At 47.1% G+C, this 21,612-nt stretch overlaps 1 protein-coding gene across 2 annotated transcripts in view; it reads right to left on the reverse strand.

The window, feature by feature from the left end:
• UBE4B (ubiquitination factor E4B) overlaps positions 1-21,612 on the reverse strand; it is a 2,401,822-nt gene that overhangs the window by 1,755,239 nt on the left and 624,971 nt on the right. For both annotated transcript variants that reach the window (XM_069609995.1, XM_069609996.1), the window contains one exon: positions 5,346-5,429. In XM_069609995.1, the coding sequence (XP_069466096.1) occupies positions 5,346-5,429 (84 nt within the window). The remainder of the gene's footprint in view (positions 1-5,345; positions 5,430-21,612) is intronic.

Consider the following 21,612-nt stretch of genomic DNA (forward strand, 5'->3'; position numbering starts at 1 on the left):
CAATTGTAAACGAACAATTTGGGTAATACCTCATGGAACAGTCAAATCTGGTGACCTCATCAGGTGCGACAGGCGAGAAGGAGGAGAGAAAGGCAGAGGGGGGGATGGGAGGCCATAGGAGGCAAGAAGGTGGGAAGGGCTGCAAGGGTGCTGAGAATGTCCTGAGTTTATGCAGTGAAGTGTGAGGCCAGTGTGTTGCAGAGGGGCTGGGAGGAAAGAGGTGTGGAGGAGACTGCGGAAGGGTTGGCTAGTTCCCTGCAGATTTTAAACAGTTCAGCTGTGTTGTTAGATGCCCCAAAAACGCAAGCCTGGATGTGGGCTCTTTTCTTGACACTGATAGTCTGTATTGCCTTTGGAGCAGGCGACAGACCAGTTTGTCAGAGGGTGAGCCTGAAGTAAAGCCACTTCCGTTCTGCAGCTCTGCACTTGCATTTCAGGGCTGCACGTTCGGAGTCATGTTTTAGGTGTATCCTCATGAATTGGGCAAGAATATCAAGGGTATTAGTAATGGCAAGATCGAGGCTGCTGAGAGCAGAGTCAGAAGTAGGGTCTGTAGTAGGCAGAGGGGGTATGAATGTAGATGTGAAGGCAGCAGCTGACACTCGTTTCATAGGACGGATGTTCGTGAACGAGGTTGGCAGGGCTGGGAGAGGTGCAGTCAGAGGGCCGAGAGGACCCAGGTGAGAGGAGAGAGTGGTCTGACCAGGAGAGTGGGGTGATCAGTGAGGAAGAGAGTGAAATATCAGTGTGGATGAAGGCATCAAGAGTGTCCAGCCGAGTGGGTAGGACCAGGGTGGAGGATAGCAGGAGAGCAAGGTGCAGCGGTCACGGAAGAGAGTGGATGCAATGATTGAGGAGTCAAGGTGGATGTTGAAAGCACCCACAAGGAATTTAGAAGTGGCTGCGAGGAGAGAGTAGGAGAAATCGGCCCATTTGAAGAGGAACAGGGTGGTAGTGCCAGGAGGCCTATAGATAGCAGTGATGGTGAAAGAGGAGGAAGGAGAGATGACCAACTTGCAGACCAAGCTCTCAAAGGAAAAGTAGGCCTGGGTGGGTATGAGGGAAGAAGGGACCTACTCAGGGAAGAAAAGAGCAACTTCATCACCAGCCTGGTTAGGGCGAGGCTCGGAGATGATATTATAGTCATCGGGGAGAAGGGAGTCAAAAGCAGCGACCCATGTCTCGGTAAGAGGAAGGATCTCGAGGTCAATGTCTTCAAAAAGGAGGCAGATGTGGGCAGAGTGTTTGATGGCGGAACAAGCATTGAGTGTGGCAAGATGCAAGAGGTCTCCACCTTTGAAGGTTTTCCGAGGAAGGGTGCAGGGTGTGGGGTACACCAGTCGGAGGAGAGGGGACAGAGAGAAAAGACGAAGAAGTAGCGGGTGTGGGAAGGAAGTTGATAAGGAACAGCAGGTGCAAGTCAAAGAGGAGGTTGTTGGGTTTAGGACCTTAAACCAAGATCGTGCCAGTGTGATAGACATGAATGATGCACCTGGATGATGTGAAGCCCGCCAAGAGGATTTCCCATTTGGTGCCACCATTAATGGGAGAGGATGTGTAAGGTGAGAGTGTAGTGATGAGATGAGCAGTCCATAGATCTGGAGAGGGGACAGAGAAGAGCATATCAGTGAAGACCTGTCTGGAAATTGCGCTAACATCAGTGTCGGCAGGATGTCTTTTTTATGCTTTTTCCTTCCAGACTTTGTGATAAAGGGAGGATAGGTGATAGTGTAGCCACTAGAGAAGTTAGGGAAGGTAGTGAGTGCCATAGGAGTGGCAGAGGATAGTTGAAAGAGAGAGGAGTGGCTGCACAGCACAGTTCTAGAACAAACTCATCAGGTGGCCTAGTAGTTGCAAAAAGGACACAAAATGCAGTACAAATGGGGGTGCAAAGATGTAAAAAAAACAAATAGCTAAATTCGAATTGGTTTAGGTGAGGCAAGGAAGCCAGAGTGAGGTAGTCACAGTTTTGGTTCTAAGTTGTTAGTGAAGGAGGCAGTGGAAATGTTCAGCCATCACTTACTGGTATATATATCTACAGAGAAAGTAGAGGTGAGAGCGCGGTTTGGCTTGGTAAAAAGTTGTAAACATACAAGCAAATGCTTCTGCTGCCACCAGTCTGCACAATTTGCATTCACCAAAAAATCCTTAGTGGATGACTAGGGCCAGAAAAAACAAGGACCCCGTTGTGCCGTACAGTAATGTACTTTGCGCAATGGTAAAATGTTACCAAAAGTGGAAACAAAGTCGAAAGACTAAGAGAAACAAAGTTTCTCAGTCTTGGCAACTTGAAGGTCAGGTCAATTTCCCTGTAACAATGAGCGAAAGCCCAGGAGAGTGCAGCTGAGGGCTGTTCTCCACCCGAAAATGTCACATCAGGATACTGTAACAAAAGCAAAAAGTTTAGGGGCTCAGGGTCCACAAATATAGAGGAAAAGTTGCCTTTAGAGAAATGTTCCCCAACAGTGATTGTTAGGGAGAATTCTCTCTTTAGTCTGAATTTCCTAACCTAGTGAGTCCCCTAGCAGCTTTGCTGGATTTCTGGAGTTTGTTTTTTTCTCCTGCCAAGAGTGAGACTCTTTTTCTCCCACTCTTGGACATGATTTATGGTATTCCTTTGATTGGTAAAGTGTTTTATGGGCTATGGGGTCCTTTACTCCAAAGGGTCTCATGTGTTTTTCCTATGTGTGTTACACAGCACCCTCCGTGCAGTAACACAGGGGTGTCATAGTGACACCCCACCATAGACTCCATACCCTGGGACTGACTACTGTCTCCCAGGGCATGTAAAGTCACCATTGGCTTTACTAGTCCCAAATTATTAACAGAAACCTGTACAAACCATCATATTGTGGATGTACTGGTCGGGGCAATTCGATTGCCCTGGGGTCTGTTAGTCGAGGGGGCACGTCTCAGTCCCCCCTGATCGAGTTTTGGCTGGTGGCAGTGGAAACTACTTTTTATATTGGACCGCGAATATTTCCCTATGGGATTGAGGCTACCAACTTTAATTATTTAATTCTCATAGCCTCGAACATACCGCCAGTTTATTTAATTATTAATTCTCCGGTTGGTATTTTTTGCCAAGACTCGATTCTAAAATGGCGTTTGTGTTCTCTTCTGTGACTCCAACCCAAGTCGAGCCCTTTGTTCCACTTTTTGGCGGGCTTCTCCACAGAAGCCTCCAAAAGTGGTGCCACTCTGTCTGGGGACCACATGGGGCGTGGGAGGGGTTTAGGCACCCTGGACTGAGTTACCTTGGTAACTCAAGTCACACTCTTGTGTGATTGGCCCAAGTGGTGAGCCGGCCGGCTCACCACTTAGCATGTTTAAGTGACAGCTAGGCTGAGTGAATGGGGGTTTTCTGCATAAAAGTAAGGCTTTGGGGACTGGAACTTCAGAAGTCGCCACAGGACCTGAGAATCCGACGAGGGAGAAGCTGAGCCGACCTACCACGACGACACCACCGGTGGAGCCCTGCGGAACCGACTCACCACTTCCCGACGACAGAGAAGATCTCCCGGCTGGAGAGGCTTCTTCCCCCGACTGGTGGGCACAACCAGTTTACCTTTCTTTCTTCGCACCCCAGGCCGGTTTGTGGTCGAACTGCCCGTGCCAAGCACCCCGGCAGCCGGATAGCCACTCACCACTGCACGGCGAATCACCGGACCGCTCCTTGTACCTGAGAAACTCTACGGCTGGTTTCTTCCATGGCAGTGCAACAGACTCCTGTCTTCCTCCACGATGAGATCCTCTCTTCCCCTGGACGAAGCACCGACTTGCATCCGTTGCCAGGAACAACTGCCCCCGCTGGAGCGTTCTCACCACTTTAAGGTACTGTGTCCGCCAGGCCTCCCTTTCTAAAGATTGCAACAAGGTAATAATAACTCCTTAACCTTCTGGACTGGCCTGGCCGCCTTGACCCTCTAACTGGTCCCTTTCTTTGGTCCAACTCCTTTTTGAATCATTACAAGACTTTTGTGCACTGCAACCGTGTGACCTTGGACACATTTCGTTTCGATCCCCTTAAAGTGGATCCGTCCTACTGGCGCTGAATTCACGGTTTTCCTTTGCCTTCCTCTCTTGTTATGTTCTTGTAAAAGTGTTGGGATCTGTTTCTCTGCTTTTCTCTCCCTTTTTAAAACAAACTATTAGAGTGCCATCTACGTTAAGCGCTCACCGCTGTCTGAAAATAAGTGGGGCTTTACTTAAGACTTGTCTAATATTCTTTTAAGGGAGTGTATACCTTTTAGTGACTGTGTTTTTGAATTGCTTACTATTAGTGCCTGTGTGTTTTTCTAGGTGTGGTTTTAAATAAATAATGATATCTCTTTTACACCAAGCTCTGGTCAGTGTTTACTTGTTCTATTGTGTGCTCTTGACCTATTGTGAATACTCTGTATACTGCCTAATCCTTCTTGAGGGAAGTCTGACTGCTCAGCCACAGCTACCAAGTGAATCTGTGTGGTACAGACTGCTACCAAGTGGGTTTACTGCCAAACACCTGTAGTCCTAAATCTTTTGCAGTGGTCCCAGAGGGAACTGCACAGGTTTTTGCCTAACCGTGATGGAAACACGAACTTCACTTCAATTAAAGAATTACGATTATAGTATTATTGTTAGATTAGTTGGTTTCCGACGAGGAACATTTCATTTTGTCAGACATTCTGACAACTCACGAAAGTTTTCCTAGGTTGAGGGGGAGATAGGTTTCTTTATTGATTTAATAAAAGTTTGTAGTCCACAAGATGACCCCTCCTTGTCAGTCTCCTCCGTTTACACCCTCACACAGTGGACAAGAGAGTGCATGTGACCTGCATTATAAATTAGTGCAGGGAACCACAATGAAGCTATCCATGCAATTGCATCATCCTACCATCACACCTATTACATTCCCACATCCCCACCCCATATGCAGGGCAAGGAACCCAATGCTATCTACATCATGCAGAGATTCAGTACCACTTCAAGCTTCCAGCATTTACATCCCCCATTCCTCACATCTTACTTTGACATTACACATGCTGGATAGAACTACATACAGTCTACCACGGGGGCTGGGGGGGGGGGCTTGGTGGAGGGGGAATAGTTTTTTTAAACTTTCATTTCAATCAACGCATGCCCTGACCAGAGACCAAAACCAAAGGCCCCGACTCCAGGCAGAGCAGTACTGTTGTGTTTGAGATCTGCACATTTTGTTACTTGTTAAAACAATAATAAGCACAAAATCAAACTAAAGCAGGTTTCAAAACAATGGTTTGATAGATTTGTAATAGTGGGTGTGGGTTTCCGTAAATCTGTACTCATTAATCAAAACCAAACATTTAAAGCAGGGACGCTCTTACCATTAGAGGATACTTGAAGTTGTCACTATCGAGAGAACACTCTTTGGCAGCCTGAGCCAGGCCTTGTAGTATTGGAACAAAGACCTAAGAAAGAGAAAGGAAAGCTATCAGGCCCACTTCAGGGGGGGGTGGGGTATGGAGCAGCTTCAATTTAGGGGAGGCACCAGTGAAGGGGTTGGATAGCCAGGTAACAAGCCCAGGAGACATATTAATAAAACTAAAAAAAACACTAACATAAATGTGATGTGATTAAGATGAAAACATCAAATGAAGAAAAATGCACTCCAAAAGTGCCAAGGACGAGTATGCTCGTCCTTTTTGCATAGACTTGCATAATAGCCTGGCACTTAAGGGGTTAAAATGTACTTTACTAATGAAGAAGCCTTTCTTGGCACCCATGCTATGGATAATTGCAGGTGTCCAGCAGAAAAGGGGCAGTCTATGGACTAGTACCAGATTTCTTTCATATGTTGTTGAAAACTGTTTCTCCTTGTTAAATGAAAAGTATTCGTAAATCCAAATTGTTTCTAAGAAAACTGTTACCACTTTTAAAAAAGGGGATAAAGAAAAATTAGATGTACCACCACCTTGAGGAGAACTACAAGCTAACGGTAGAAAAATAATGAACCTTTACAACATGGATATAAGTCTCCAACCATATTTGACAGTGACGTATGATTAGGGTGATACCCCTGCTACATTTTTATGCTGATGTCAAATCAGAAAAAAACTTCAAATAAAAAGCAGGCACAGACTGGTTTCTTCAAAAAATATTGCAATTTATAAATACACTACGAGAAGAAAATACTACATGGTATGATAAACAGGCACACACTTCAAGTCTTTAGGAAAACCTATCGAAATGTATGTACATTTCAGTTAGGAAAGCAATCTATAAGCAAAATAAATGACTCTAAAGGAGAACATATCTAGGTAAAAGGGACATGAACACACATGATGTACCAGAATGAAATATTCTGCAACCAGAAGACCAACAACGAGTAAAGGGAGCCACATTTCCGAAAACAAGCTTGGTCAGATTCAAATGAAAATAGGTGGGGAGGAACACTGCTGGAAGGATGAAATCAACAATCAAGAGCATTGAACATTGCATCTGCAGTATCTCTGGCCGTTTCTAGCTAGAGAGCTTGACCAGGGCACCTTAAAAAGATTGGGTCATGAATGAGGCCTGGCACATGGCTCTATGATGCACGGTTACCTTGCAAGCACGAAGAATGGCTATTTAGTGCTATACAAAGCTACAGGCCGATCTAAAAAAAAAAAGGTGAAGCCTAGCTTCAGAAAACAGCACTTTGTCCCAGGATACTGTTGAAGCCAAATAGGAGGGTCCTAATGATAAGTTATGGAGAAGAAAAGGTGTACGTTGGGCATCCTAGATTGTGCCAGGAAGAAGGGTGCACCATCTAAAAGCAGAGGGGGGCCATCTGAGCAATAGGAAGAGGTATGAAGGGGCACTGCAGGAAAAAATGGCCAAGAAAGTTCTTTCATAATATCAGAATAAAGAGATGACTGCTCTGTTCAAGGGAGAATACCTAATGCTTTAGGCAAGTCTTCGGATTCAGACATCCCCTTCAACTGAAAATAGCAGCTCAGCTTGTATTGCAAATTTGATTCAAAGGGACTGCAAGTCTCTTCAGTGATTAACCTTATAATCCTAATGTTAGTTCCATCTAATGTTCAATGGCTGGAGATGGTGTTGAGATTGGGTCGAGCAATGCAGCGGTTCACATCTTCTGTTCTGGGACAGTACAGACAGACCTTCGGCTGGATCAGCGACACACTGCAGGACAACAGCCACAGTGACTTGCATGAAAAGGATGGACCACTAGGACTCAGTAAACTAAGTGCTGTAAAGTAATCCCTGTCAGGTTCCAGCAGGCAGACTTGTGGCAGAAGCAAGGAACAGTCTTCAGGATGACCCCATCTTCACCATGGAGAGCAGCAGCGATGTTCCTCTGCCTAAAATCGAGGATGTGAAGAGTCCGCATAGGGATCACCCATTGCCACCAGACCGTGGTGAATCCCGCTGCAAATCACCATCATCATGACCAAGATGCCTCTTGAGTTCACCTGCTGCGTAGAGGTCTTCATGTCGTGCTAAGGGTGTCCACCTGTCTGGTCATATCGATGGAGTCTAGAACCGTTCCAGAAGAAATCTGGATGCAGAAAGGGACATCTGCACCCATATCCCCTGGAGCTCACATGACTGGACACAGCACAGAAGTGGGCCCAGCAGATTCAGGAGCCCCTGAAGTGGTTGCTCAAGAAATCGGAGGAAAGGGAGTGAGTTTGCATAGGTATTCCAACTACCCTCACATCATAAGGTGTAAAATCCAAACCCTATCTATTCCTTCCCTGATTAAATTGGTTGTCTGGTCAAAGGTCCCACCCTGGGCCACTGATAGCATGCTGAGATTGGGAGAGAAACTTGTAACCACTTTACTTACCTTTTAATTTTTCTTCTGGAACGTCTACTCTTAACCGTCGACTTTGGCAAATCTTGTTAGCAAATCCAATAGTAAACCCACCTGCGTATTTATTGTGGAACTTGTGACAATTTTTTAGCATGGCTGGACTTATTAAGAAGTACATCTGTGAGTGTTATACCTAATGTACTTACCTGTATATACTAGTTCTAAATTACTGTTTGCACTATTTTCTTACTTACTTTACCACACACAATTATTTCACAGTGGAGCTCTTGACTTTGCCAACTGTTGCATAACAGTTTCTAAAGGTAAAGTGTTGGCGTTCTGTTAGCAGAATCGCCCAAAGTGAATATTATGACAGGGCCACTGTAGTAGCGCTGTCAGGGGGAGGGAGTCCAACCCGCCTATGGTGCCAGAGTGTGGGCAGGACACTTACATTACTGGCAGGCTCCAGGCAGCAACAGGAACCGGGAGGACACCAGCAGCAAGGAGGTCGGGCCGCACAAGCTGGCGCAGCCCAGCAAACAGCGCTTAAGGATGCAGCAATAATGGACACAACAGCAGCTAGTTCCACATCAACCATAACACTGGCCGCCGGAGGATGTGGCAACGGTGTACGCGGCACCAGTGGGTGCTGCGTTAACCACAACACTGGCCAGCTCTGGCAGACCATGTCTGCTGGAGCACGCGCCACTAGAGAGCTTCCACTTACCTACCAGGGATTCGTTTTGATAAAGGAAGGCACCATTGAGGCCTTGGGGCAAACCAACTAAACCACCAAGAAATTGAGTTTTTTTAAACAAAGGCCTGCATGAAGGCCATAAAAACCACTGTGCCACCAGGGAATTTCTAATTATTGAATAAAGACCTCTATGAAGGCCTTTACCCCACTAAACCACCAGGGATATATTATAATAGAAGGTCCCATGGAGGCCTTTTTACATCCAAAGTCCATGGACCCTATCAGGGTCCATGTTGGAAAAGGGGGCCTTTTGAAGCCTCCCAAGCACTGCCCATGACACAACCGTGGAGCCAGGTAATCTATTGTTTAAATAAGTGCCCAATCCTGGGAGGGGGTTCGGTATTTAAGTAGGCGCCTGGGAATGATTCAGTCTGGGTTAGTTGGGCGAGGACTGTTAGGCAGAAACCTGTGCAGTTCCCTTGGGGAACACTGCAAAAGATTTAAGACTACAGGTATAGCAGTAAACCCACTTGGTAGCAGTCTGCACCACCCAGATTTACCTGGTAGCTGTGGCTGAGCAGTCAGACTTCCCTCAAGAAGAGTTAGGCAGTATGCAAAGTATACACAATATGTACTCAGGCACAATAGCACAAGCAAACACTGACCAGAGCTTGGTTTCAAAAGTATATAGTTATTTATTTTTAAGAACACACAAATTGAAAACACTCTAGCAAAATATAATAAAACACTCCAAACACAGTTATATGGAAAGCAGTCCCAATCCTTATTCCTATCTAGACAACTCTAGGTTAACACCACATAATTAAAACAGAGGTGAGCGCTTAACGTTAGATGACACTCTAGTAGGTTAAAGAAGGGAGGGAAAAAGAGCAGAATTAGGATAAACACACCACTCTAAGGTCAAGAACACTTTTGGTAAGCTCAAAGAAGCACAAAGTCACAGGTGAGCAAAAGTCACTAAGCAGGGCCCACTCTTAGAGCAGACAGAGCGAAAACGTGCCCAAGATCACACAGTTGGTAGGGATTCAGAGTCTTGCAAAAGAGTTCGGAAAAGAGTTAGAGAGGCTCAGAAAGTTTAGCCAAAGTGTCCCAGGCAATCCCAGGATCGAAAGCCGAGGGCTAAAACTACCTCGTACAGTCGGTGGCAAGGGAAGCCAGGCGGAACACGGTACCTTAACGGAAAGGATCCTCCAGCGGGGGCAGTTGTTCCAGGCAGTGGCAGCAAGGATCGACGTCGGTCAGGGGAGAAGAAGATCTCGCTGAAGAGCAGAAGAAGAAGGTCGTTGCACTGCCCGGGAAGAAACCAGCCGCGGAGTCCTCCGGTTAAAGGGTTGTACCGACTTTCGCGGTTGGGGTAAAAGTGGTGGGGTTCCGGTTGCCGGGGTGCTTGGCACTGGCAAGGCGGCCACGGGATACCTCGAAGCACGGAAAGAAGGTGAAAACTGGTTGTCCCCACCAGTCAAGGGAAGGAGCCACTCCGTTAAGAGTTCTCCTCGGTCGTCGGGAAAAGTGGTGAGATGGTTCAGCAGGGCTCCACCGGCGGTGTCGTCGTAGCAGATCAGCTCAGCTCGTCCCTCGTTGGATTCTTAGGTCCTGTGGCGACTTCTGAAGTTCCAGTCCCCAAAGCCCTGCTTTTATGCAGCAAACCCCCATTCACCCAGCCTAGCTGTCACTCAACCATGCTAAGTGGTGAGCCGGCCGGCTCACCACTTGGGCCAATCAGGACGGAGTGCGACTTGAGTTACCTAGGTAACTCAGTCCAGGGTGCCTAAATCCCCCTCCACCCCTCCTAAGTACCCCAGACAGAGTGGCACCACTTTGGAGGGCTTCTGTGGAGAAGCCCGCCAAAAGTGGGACAAAGGGCTCCACTTTGGGTCAGAGTTACAGAGGCGAACGCCAACGCCATTTTAGTATCAAGTTTTGGCAAAAAATCCCAACCGGAGTTATAATAATAAATATATAAACCGGCGGTATGTTTAAGGCTACCGTAAATAAATAGTTAAATGTGTTAGCCTAAAACAATGGGAAATCCCATAGGAAAATATTTGCGGTCGAATATAAAAAGTAGTTTCCACTGCCACCAGCCAAAACTCGATCAGGGGGGACGGAGACGTGCCCCCTCGACTAACAGACCCTGGGGCAATCGAATTGCCCCAGCCAGTACGTCCACAATATGATGGTTTGTACTGGTTCTGTTCAGGATTTAAGACTAGTAAAGTCTTTGGTGACTTTACATGCCCTGGGAGACAGTAGTCAGTCCCAGGGTATGGAGTCTATGTTGGGGAGTCCCTAGGACACCCCTGGGTTACGGCACAGAGGGTGCTGTGTAACCCACATCCAAAAAATACATGAGGCCCTATGGAGTAAAAGACCCCATAGCCCATTCAACACAAGGTTTAACCAAGAAAACACACTTCAACATGCCCAAGAGTGAGGGTAAAAGAGTCTCACTCCTGGCAGGAGAAAAAAATAAACCCCAGAAATCCAGCAAAGCTGCTGGGGGACTCACTAGGTAGGGAAATTCAGCCTAAACAGAGAATTCTCCCTAACAAGGACAGGAGGTGGAGGACGACGTCCGAGAAACCAGAGGAGGAGAGTGCGACAGGAGTGTGGAAGCTTTTGGCAAGAGGGGTGCTTGTGTGTGAGAGTAACAAGTGTGTGAAATAGCGATAGAGTAGAAGGTGGGAGTGGTGGTAGTAGCAGGAAGTAGTAGTTGGTAGAATTGGATGTTAATGAGTGGTAGGGAGAGCAGTGACAGTAGCAGAGAGGTAGTTGTGGTACTGTGGTAGTAGTGGTAACAGTAGAGTGGGAGTAGAAACTGGAGTAATAGTTTGGAGAAAGGAAGGAGATAGTAGCAGAGGTATTGGTAGCAGTGTGGTGGTTGGAGATAGAGGAATAAGGGGAGTGGTGACACATAAGGGTGGAGGTAGGAAGGTGGATTGTGAGATCAGAGGGACAGTAGTACCGTGGCAGGAGAACATCTTGAGCCTAGTGTAGGGAAGGGTCAGGTGAGACTGTGTGCAAGAAGAATAGGTGGAACTGGGTGGAAGGAGGCATCATCCCATAACGCCCTTAGAGTTATAAGCGGGCTAGGCCGTCATCTTAGGGAAAACATTATAAGTCCCACACAGACAGATGGCACCGTTCAACAGAACTAACATCCCCGTTACGGACACCTGGACCAGAGAGAAGGGAAAGGCCTGGGGAAGTCGACCCAGAGAGGGAGGACTCTAGCGACCAAAACCTTGAGAACCCCAGAGAACACCCAGATTCAGCATCCAGTCTGTTTTTTGAAGCTCAACAAGCACCCCTATAGTTACATCTGAGTCATAGTGGTTAACTGTGGCAGGCCACACCGGCACAATATATATTTTCTCTGAACACAGGGAAAGAAAACCTTGTCAGTGGCCCCACACTTGCAGAATTCTGTTTTCCATACATATTGTGTATGTATATGATAGTAGTTGTGTGATAATACTTAACAGAAGATTTCATTGCTGCAAGTGTATTCGAAAGGCCTAATAAATAGTGCATTTTTGTACATTGTTAGGAAAGATTGTCTTTTTGTACCTTTCCCTCCATAGGTGTCTTTTTTTTTTAATAAGCTTTATTTGTTCATCATCACCAGTGCAATGTGATAAGTTATTTGCATTTACATAGGTCATCATGAAATCAAATAAATTAAAAGAAATTCACAATTGTATGCCATCTTTCGCTATGCATTTCACTAGTGACAATTACATTATAAGTTACTCACCGTAGTGACTAATGTACTCCTAGTCCATAGTCTCCTTTCCTCTATAGTGTATGGGTGTCCCTCACTAGGGACTGGAGACGGAACCTTTTTCTCCCAAAAAATCACCTTCCCCTTTAAATTTAGATGCGTGCGGGGGCGCGGCCCTGGGAGCAAGCGCTCCTCTGACTCCACACACCGGCGCCACTCCCCAGTCCGACTTTGACGCGGCGACAATATTAACATTGTCTAATGACACCAGTTCTATTAGACGGTAGGACGTATGGAGGAAAGGAGACTATGGACTAGGAGTATGTTAGTCACTACGGTGAGTAACTTATAATTACTTCTACGTCCTGTCCCCTTTCCTCCATACTGTATGGGTGTTTACAACTGAATGTAGCCCCAGAGTGGAGAGTTGCCCCTCTTAAGAAAACAAGTTCCTTAACACTGCCTGACCAAATGCTGCATCAGATCTGGCGCTGGCATCCAAGCAATAGTGCTTGCAGAAGACTGCAGGAGTAGGCCACGTAGCCGCCTTGCTGATAACCTGCTACGGGACGTGTCTTTGGAAAGACACCACCGTGGCCTTGGCTCTGATGGCATGGGCATGCATGTTTGCTGCTAATGGCTTGTGCTGCCCTTCATACGCTTCCTCGATGGCCATAACCATCCACCTTGCTATGGAAGCCTTGGAGGCCTGACAGCCTAGTTTTGATCCCCCAAAGGTGAGGAAGAGGGAGTCTGATTTGGGTAAGCTCTTGGTTATGTCCAGGTAGTATTTTAGAGCACACCTGACATCTAGACAGTGTAGTACCCTCTGAGCGGCATCCTTAGGGACCGCGAAGAAAGTTGGTAACGCCATCTACTCATTTAAGTGAAAGGAGGAGACGACCTTATATAAGAATGCAGGGTGTGTTCTGAGCACCACCTTGTCCTTATGAAATGTAGTATATGGCACTGTAGCCACTAGCAACTGGATCTCACTGATTTGGTGTGCCGAGGTAAGGCCCACTAGGGGGGCTGTCTTAATAGTTACTAGACTGATGTCCGCAGACGCCATTGGTTCGAATGGTTTATGCGCCATGGCGCCCAGGACCACATTGAGGTTGCACACCGGGTGCGGTTTCTTGATAGGGGGGTATAGTCTAGACAGGGACGCTAAGTGCCTCTTAACCACCGGATTTGAGGATGAGAATACCCCCTCCTGAGAGTTTTTGTAAGCTCCAATAGCAGCATGTGTCTACTTGCACGCCTGAGTGTGTGAGGTGTGCCGAGAAGGAGAGCACGTTGTCCAACGTGCAAGTCAAAGGATCAATTTCCTTCGATTCTTCCCAGTGACCGAACCAGGTCCACTCGCTTTTGTATTGGCTCCTGGTGGCGTCACTCCTAGCCCCCTGTATAATGGGAAGGATAGCCTGTGACAGGTGCAGATGCTGCAGGGAGACCTGTTCAGGAGCCACGCTGCAAGGGCTAACTTCTGCGGGAGGGGTGGATGACTGTGCCCCCCTGCTGAAAGAGTATGTGTGCTGGGCCCAGCGGGAGGTGTACAGGGGCCTGGTCTGACAGACTGAGCAGCTCCGAGAACCAGGGACCTGCTGGCCACCATGGGGCTATCAGGATGATTCAAAGGCCCCCTCTACTCCCTGATCCTGCAGATGACCCTGTGCACCAAGGGAGTGGGGGGGGGGAAGCATAGCAGTCATGTTGTTCCACTGGATCTGCATTGCGTCGCCCAGCGAACCCCTGCCTTGCTCTTCCAGGCGGCAAACTGGGTGAACCTCCTGTTGGCACTGGCGGCGAAGAGGTGCACCTGTAGATGACCCCACCTGTTGAAGATTCCCTGAAGGACCTGTTCGACAAACTGCCATTTGTAGATGTCCGCGCCCTACTTCCTCCTACCTTCTGTGAGATCCAGTGCCTTATCTGAATATACCGGAACTGTTATCTCTGCCCTACAAGAAATGTATCTTTGCATTCATCAGACAGTAATGTCACTCCTTCCTGGTAAGGCCATCAATCTTAGCCTTCCTCCCCATTGCTCCCAGAAGGTGCTACTCCATACCGGGATGAGGTCCATATCATAACCCATTGGGCTGTAAGGCCCAAGGCCTGGGGCTGTTTTCTTTCCACTGCTGAGCTTGATCCCAATACCCCAGAGTCATTTTGGTGGCCACAAACAGCAGACCACCCCCTCCCCAAAGACTGCATTTCTGACAAACTGTAGTGCCCTAAACGGGATGGACATGGACCCCGGTTATATTTAATACTAACCCTTCTCGTGTTCTGTCACCAACCAGTACAACATTGGGGCTATCTAGGCCCCATTCAATATCGGTTTATCTATGGAACTCCCAATCAACCCCCCCCCTAAACCCCACCATCAGTGGTGATCGAAACAGAACAATCCTAGGGACCCTTGGTCTTTACTTATTCCAGATGAAGGAGAGAATCTGCAGGGGTTTCAACATGTGGGCGGGAATCCTAACAGGGAGAGAGCTCACTATATTAGAGCTGAGGCAATAACGCCATATTCAGTGCTGCTATTCAGGTAAACCACAATAACTCCTGTGCATCCAATCTATTAAGATCTTCCATGAGCTATTTGCATAACAGGGGTATATTTGCCCCATAAAGATTTTTATATACCCATGACAGGGTGATCGCCAAGTATTCTATCTCCTTAAGTTACCAAAAGTAATCCATCGATCCAAACAAAGTATACAGTGTAAGCCTTCCAAAATCCAATGAATCCAATCAAAAAAACATCTGAAAATGTGATAAAATCCAAGTTCCAACATGTAATTGAACGATCCAAATACAGCGTGCGAAAAACACATTTCTAAAACCAGAGAATCCGTGGAAAAAATATCTGATAACGTGAAGTATTCTAAGTTTCCAAAAGTAATCCAGGGATCAAAACAAAGATTCCAGAGAAGGCATTCAAAAATCCAAAGAATCTAAGGAAAAAAAAATCCAAATATGTGAAAAAAAAATCCAAATTCCAAAAAGTAATCCTAAAAAAACATCCAGCGAGTCAAACAGTGTCCCTTAAAAAATAATGTTAAAAAACAATGAATCCTGAAAAAAAGCCATCCAAAAAAGTGCAAAAAACCAAGTTCCACAAAAAAATACAGAGCCTTGATGAACGGGAACGTCTTTACCTGGAACAGTCAGAGGAAACACTGACGATTGAAAATGGCAGGCATGGGAAACTAAAACAAGCGCAAAAGCCTCCAATGGAGGAAAAGGGAACTACATTAAATAAAACGTGCTCAACGGCCTCTAGTGGTTGAAAATGGGAACTAGTAATCAGTAATAGTAAATAAGAACTTAAAAATATAGGACATTTAAATTAACCAATACACATATACTTGTATATGATTACATTGTCGAAGTTATTATTTTTAGGTATAGTATTTCGGTGAATGTTCACCACTGATTATTACATCTTTATTTTTTCTGGCAATATTATCACTGCAAAGTCCAGTAACACCGTCATCACTCAATGACAATGTGTTCTTTTTGTTCCTCATAAATAACAGCACATCATCAGCGTATAGCGCGATCTTGTGTGTCTCGTCCTTGTTGTCCACCTACAGTATTTCCTGTTCCTGTCTAATTAGGGGTGCCCGTGGTTCCATGGCCATGGCAAAAATTAACAGTGATAACTGGCATCCCAGGCGTGTACATCATTGGATCTTCACCCGTGCCGTGAGCTGCCAGTTGACCACAAATTTTGCAGATGGAATTTGGAAATTGCCCATCATCATACGTGTAAACTCCGGACCACACAAATGCGGCCAGCGTACATCTCAAGAACCCCCAATGTAGGCTATCAAAAGCCCATCTGGCATCCAGAGCTGCTATACAGAATCTTTGCAGTGACCTGATCCCCAACCCAATCAATAATATCTATAGCTTCTCTTATATTGTCCTGTGTGTGCCTTCCAAGGATAAACTCTGACTTGTCTACATGTATCACTTTGGGTAAAACGCTCACCAATCTGCTCGCTAAGACTTTGGCGCATATCTTAGCATCTCCATTAAGCAGGGAGATGGGGCGATAGCTGGCACAGTCATCTGATATTACTCCACTTTCCCTAATCCTTTCCCTACCGTGCCAGCAACCTAAAGGGACTAGCGGGAGAGACTCCCTTCACCAGGTTGCAGTTCAAATGCAGCAGACAAAGTCCCAGACAGAATAAAAGTCTCAATTTGAAATGAAGCAAAGTTCTGACTCAAAACCTTGGTACCAAGAGTATGCCTACAGTCTCTTGGCCTTTCTCAGAATTATCAAAATGTTCACAAATAAAGCAATGTTCTAACTCAAAATCCTTGAGGTCAAGAGAATGACTCCCTTCCCTTGGTCGTTACCAGGCTTCTCACAATGCCAAGAGAACGACTCCCTTTTATCACAAAGTTCACAAACACCAGGGTGAATTACTCCCTTCCCCTGGCCTTTCTTAGGCTTCTTGTAATGCCAAAAGAATGGCTCCCTTATCTTGGTCTCTACCACAATATTCACAAAAACCAGCAGGCATAACTCCCTTCCCCTGGCCTTTCTTAGGCATCCCACAATGTTCACAAACACCATGGGAATGACCCCCTTCCCTTTACCTTTCTTAGGCTTCTCGCAATGTTAACTGCCCACCTGGTTCACTACCCTGCCAAGTACTCCAACTATGAAGAGGACTAGGTTATTCTTAATAAAAGCGTGCAGGTCCCAGACCTGTTAAGAGTCTCTTCTCTTGAAGCTGCAGACCTGGTTCACTATCTTGCCAGGTACTGAAACTATGAAAATGACTTTGGAGGCAGTTTGTTTTCCGGTGTGGGTCCCAGACCTGTTCTTTGTGACTCTTCTGGCCTCCAACTGTCATAGCTATCCGGACCTCTTCAGGGTTCTTACCTGCAACCTCAGGTTATCTATGGGCTTCTCCTTCCGACTCAGGCTTCTTGCGGTCTCTCCAGGGGCTCCAGGGGCTACAGCGTCCTCGCCGTGTTCCTCTGCTCCTGGGCTGCACGTTTCCAGCTCTCCGTGCACGCCAGCCCTCCAAGTTGGCTGGCTGACTTGGTCTCTGGCTCCCTCTTTGGTTCAATCATGGCAGAGCTACCAGCTTGTGCCATAAGTCACCTGTTCCTGAAATGTCAGTGTCCCATCTTCAAGGGAGGCTGCGCTGGAGCCACTTTTATGTTAGTCACTGATAGACTGCCTATCGCCGCCTCCTGATTGTGGGGACCATCGTTGACACCTGTCTTCATCTGTACTGTGAGCTGTGCTAAGGGGGTTTGTCCTGCACAGGTATTTGATTTCTATTGTTTTGGACCTCCGCCTGGAAGCTGTCCCAATGCCATTGAGCGACGTCAATGCATACTCACCTCTAGACAGAGATCCCACCAAAGAACTGTAGGAAGATATTTTGAGCCTGACCAACCACGCTCTACAAGAATCCTGGATATGCGACGAGGAACATCGATTTTTGAACAAAAACCTCCCGCGCATCCCAGCATTTTATATACTACCCAAGGTTCACAAAAACCTCACCAATCCACCCAGTAGACCTATTGTCTCCGCTTGTGATTCTATACCCGAACCCCTTTCGGTCTATACCGACTTTTTTCTCAAACCCTTCGTCAACAGAATGGACTCCTATCTCAAGGACAGCACAGATACCATTCTTATGTTGAATGAGATCGACATGAAACCTGAATACATCCTGGCCACCTTGGATGTGGAAGCTTTATATACATCGATACCCCAGCTAGAAAGCTTGGAAGTACTGAAACTTTTCCTCGACACCAGAAACATCACGACAGTCCCCAATGAGTTCATCTTGGAATGTGTCAGATTGGCCATGACCAAAAACTTTTTCCTGTTCCGAAACCAATTGTATATACAGATTAAAGGGGTCAGCATGTTCGCTCCTGACACAGCGAACCTATACATGGCCCATTATGAAACAGAACACATTTGGTCAGCGCACAATCCCTACCAAAAGAACATCATCTAATGGAAGAGATATACCGACGACGTTCTTCTCATCTGGAAAGGCAACTCTGAAGATCTGATGGCTTTCCATGGATGGCTCAACCAGCGCAACCAGCACATCAGATTCACCATACATTGGGATTTCCATGGGATCGATTTTCTAGATCTACACATCTATAGATCTGGCGACCATCTCAACACAGAACTGTTTCGCAAAGCCACCAATAGGAACACCTTGCTTCATTTCAACAGCTACCACCCGGAAAGCATGAAGTACAATTTACCGTACGGGCAATTCCTTCGCATCTGAAGAAACTGCACCGAACGCACCTCGTTTGACAAACATGCCACTGACCTCCAAACTAGGCTCACCGACAGGGGGTACCCCAGAAAAGCCATCAAAAACGCCAAGAAGCGGGCCGCCAACACCGACCGCACTATATGTCTCACCAAAACAATCAAAAAGGAACTTGACAGACTGGTATGCGTCACCACGCTTAGCCCACTCAGTGACCTCATTAAAAAGACTGTCAAACTACACTGGCCCATCATCAGAAATGTGGGATCACTACAAAAAGTCCCACTGTTTGCCTTCAAGAAAAAACGGAACATCAGAGAATCCTTGGTACACACCTTCATCAAACCCACCAAGTCTACCAGCACTCTATCGAATCTTCCACCCGTACAAGGCCACTACCAGTGTGGCAAATGTACTGTCTGCCAATTCACGGAGACTACCAAAATATTCCAACATAATGACATTAATTGGACTCTGCAGGACAATAACAATTGCAATACGAAACAGGTCATATATGCTATAACTTGCCCTTGTGGACTCATTTATGTGGGCAAAACCATGAGACCAGTCAAGACCAGGATCTGCGAGCACCGCTCGTGCATAAAAAACAAGTACCTGATAAACCCCTTGTAGATCATTTTGTCAATAAAAATCACACCAATATGGACCTCAAATGGGTGGTAATACAGAAAGTTACTGCCACCATCAGAGGGGGAGACGTCGACAGAATCTTAACCCGTTTAAATAGAAATGGGTGCACAAATTAAATTCTGTCCGGTCAGGTTTAAACATCTGCGTAGAGTGGAAACACTTCCTGTAATTGAGACAATGCATCCACTCCTAATTGACCTCATGTGGCACCGCTGGACTTTGTAAACGCCACTCTATTTGGTTAATATGTGCCTTTTCCTGTGTCACTGCTAAACATAACCACTATCAAAAATGGGGCATTTCCTGTAAATATGCATCATGATATGTGTCACCCAAACATGTTGTTATGCTCACATCACCCATTCCATTTCTTTACCTCTCTTTAGCAGTTCTGGGCACCATTACCACCACACCCTTGACGACGACCAATCAGCATCCTAGCCTGGCAGTGAGGCGTCCTCCGCCCGCCTGCCTGTACATGGACAACCTACCTGAACCACGCATCTTTTCATGCGTATGCGTACACACCAGTATGCTCCCCCATGGCTGAGTGTGTTTTTTACTTTGCCTTTGGAAACAAGCATCATTTCTGGTCAGGCACCCTCACGGGCACCCCAGCCTCGCGCACCTCATCATGGCCGCTCACCCCATTTAATCACAGTCAGCTCCCCAGCTCACTCCTTGCGCAGCCAGGGACCGCGACCGCTGAAAGCTTTCTCTGCAGCGCTCATCCTTCCTTTAACCCTAGGTGAGTACACGCGCATGCAACCACTGCAGCTATGTGATCTCTTGCACCTATTTCTCGGCTGCATGTCTCACTCAAGAATGGGAGCCTAGCCTCCATTTTAGACCACCTTCACCCCAGCATGACATCCTGCACTGGCAATCCCGCTAATCCACCGCCTGGGTTTTTAAGGTTGTAATTACTCCCCTTTTTAGCATCACAGACGTTTTTGACACCGCGAACACAACGATCAGCACTTCTGTCCATTTATAAGTCGTCATGAGCACTACTCCCGAGGAGCCAGGACTGGCCCAGCGCCCCCGGAAGCAGACCCTTCTTCCACATCTCCGGACCCAGCAGACCCCTACAGGGGCCCTTTGGACCGTGTCCTGGCGCCTTTGGCGCCAGGCTCATATTGATAAACTGTGTAATAATGCTTGGGTGGACTTACCTGAGGCAGACCATGCTGCATACTTACCCAGAACAATCCAGTCTGGCTGAAGTCCCCAGCCATCAGGGCTGGGAGGAACTATTTCCTCTATTCAGGAACTCTTTTCTTACCTGGGTGGGGCCGGTGGAAGAACACACACCTGAAGCAATTCTCTGCTATTTAAACCATGCCCGATGGAATACACGTGCTTCGCGTTATTCTGCATCAGCAGCAGGACGCTCACCGAGTCGGCTCCTGCATCCTGGCTCCTGACACGCCCGCCAGCACCCGGAACACCTGCAAACAGACAAGAAAAGGCGAGCATTAGAAATTATACTTACCGGAATCCGGCCTCAGCAATCCTACCTTCGACGATCCTGCAAAGGAAAGGTACAAGATTAGCAGCGCTCTCAAACGCTCGCAGCCGCGCCGCCTTGCCTTACCCATCCGTGGCCTCGCCGAACTCCACCGCGGCCACGACGCCGGCAGCATCTCGGCACCTGAAAGACAGAAAGAGACAGTCATTAGAGGTGCCTGCTCTAAAGCGGCCACATTTCTTCTACTTACTTACGTGCTTTATCACGCGCGACAGCGGCTGTGTCGCCGGCAGCATCTCGGCACCTGTAAGCAGAAAAAGACAATCATTAGAAGTAAGCAGTCGCTTTTCTTTCGCTTACCTTCCTCCACCGCGGCCACGACGCCAGCTACATCCCAGCACCTGCATAAGAGGAATACATGGTGAGCACTAACTAAGCACGGAGAACAAATACTCACCAAGAGACTTACCTGCTTTAGGTTTCTGGGCCCCGGCTCCTGTGGAGAAAAGACACTCATACTTACGGCTACCGCAGGAGAGACGAAAGGACACAGTGTCCGCAACTATTTCCCATCCAGTGACGTAACTGGATCCTACGCACCCCTGCACCTGAAGCAGGATGGAGAGCTCATCTGTACAATACCTAAGGTGAGAGCTCGCAGAAACCAAGTTGGGGGTCAAGAAGAGTGAGAAACGGGAGTTTGGTGGGAACACATATCCACCCCAGCTGGTAATCAATCCCTTTTCTTCCACCTGCAGAAAACTTACTCTACAAGCCAGGCAATCCAAATTTGGAGACCCCGTCCAGAGCATCTTCCGGGCCCTGCGCCTCACGATAGAAGAAACGGTAGCAGTCCAGTTCGGGGCAGCGTCTCTGTGGGAATCAGGTGAGCGTTACAGTCATGCTCAGACCTACTTCCTCGTGGGACACACATGTTATGTTACCCACTTGTGATTTAATCCGCCACACCTC

The sequence above is a fragment of the Ambystoma mexicanum genome, chromosome 8 (assembly GCF_040938575.1).
Source record: "Ambystoma mexicanum isolate Mex_15411 chromosome 8, UKY_AmexF1_1, whole genome shotgun sequence".
NCBI lineage: Eukaryota > Metazoa > Chordata > Amphibia > Caudata > Ambystomatidae > Ambystoma > Ambystoma mexicanum.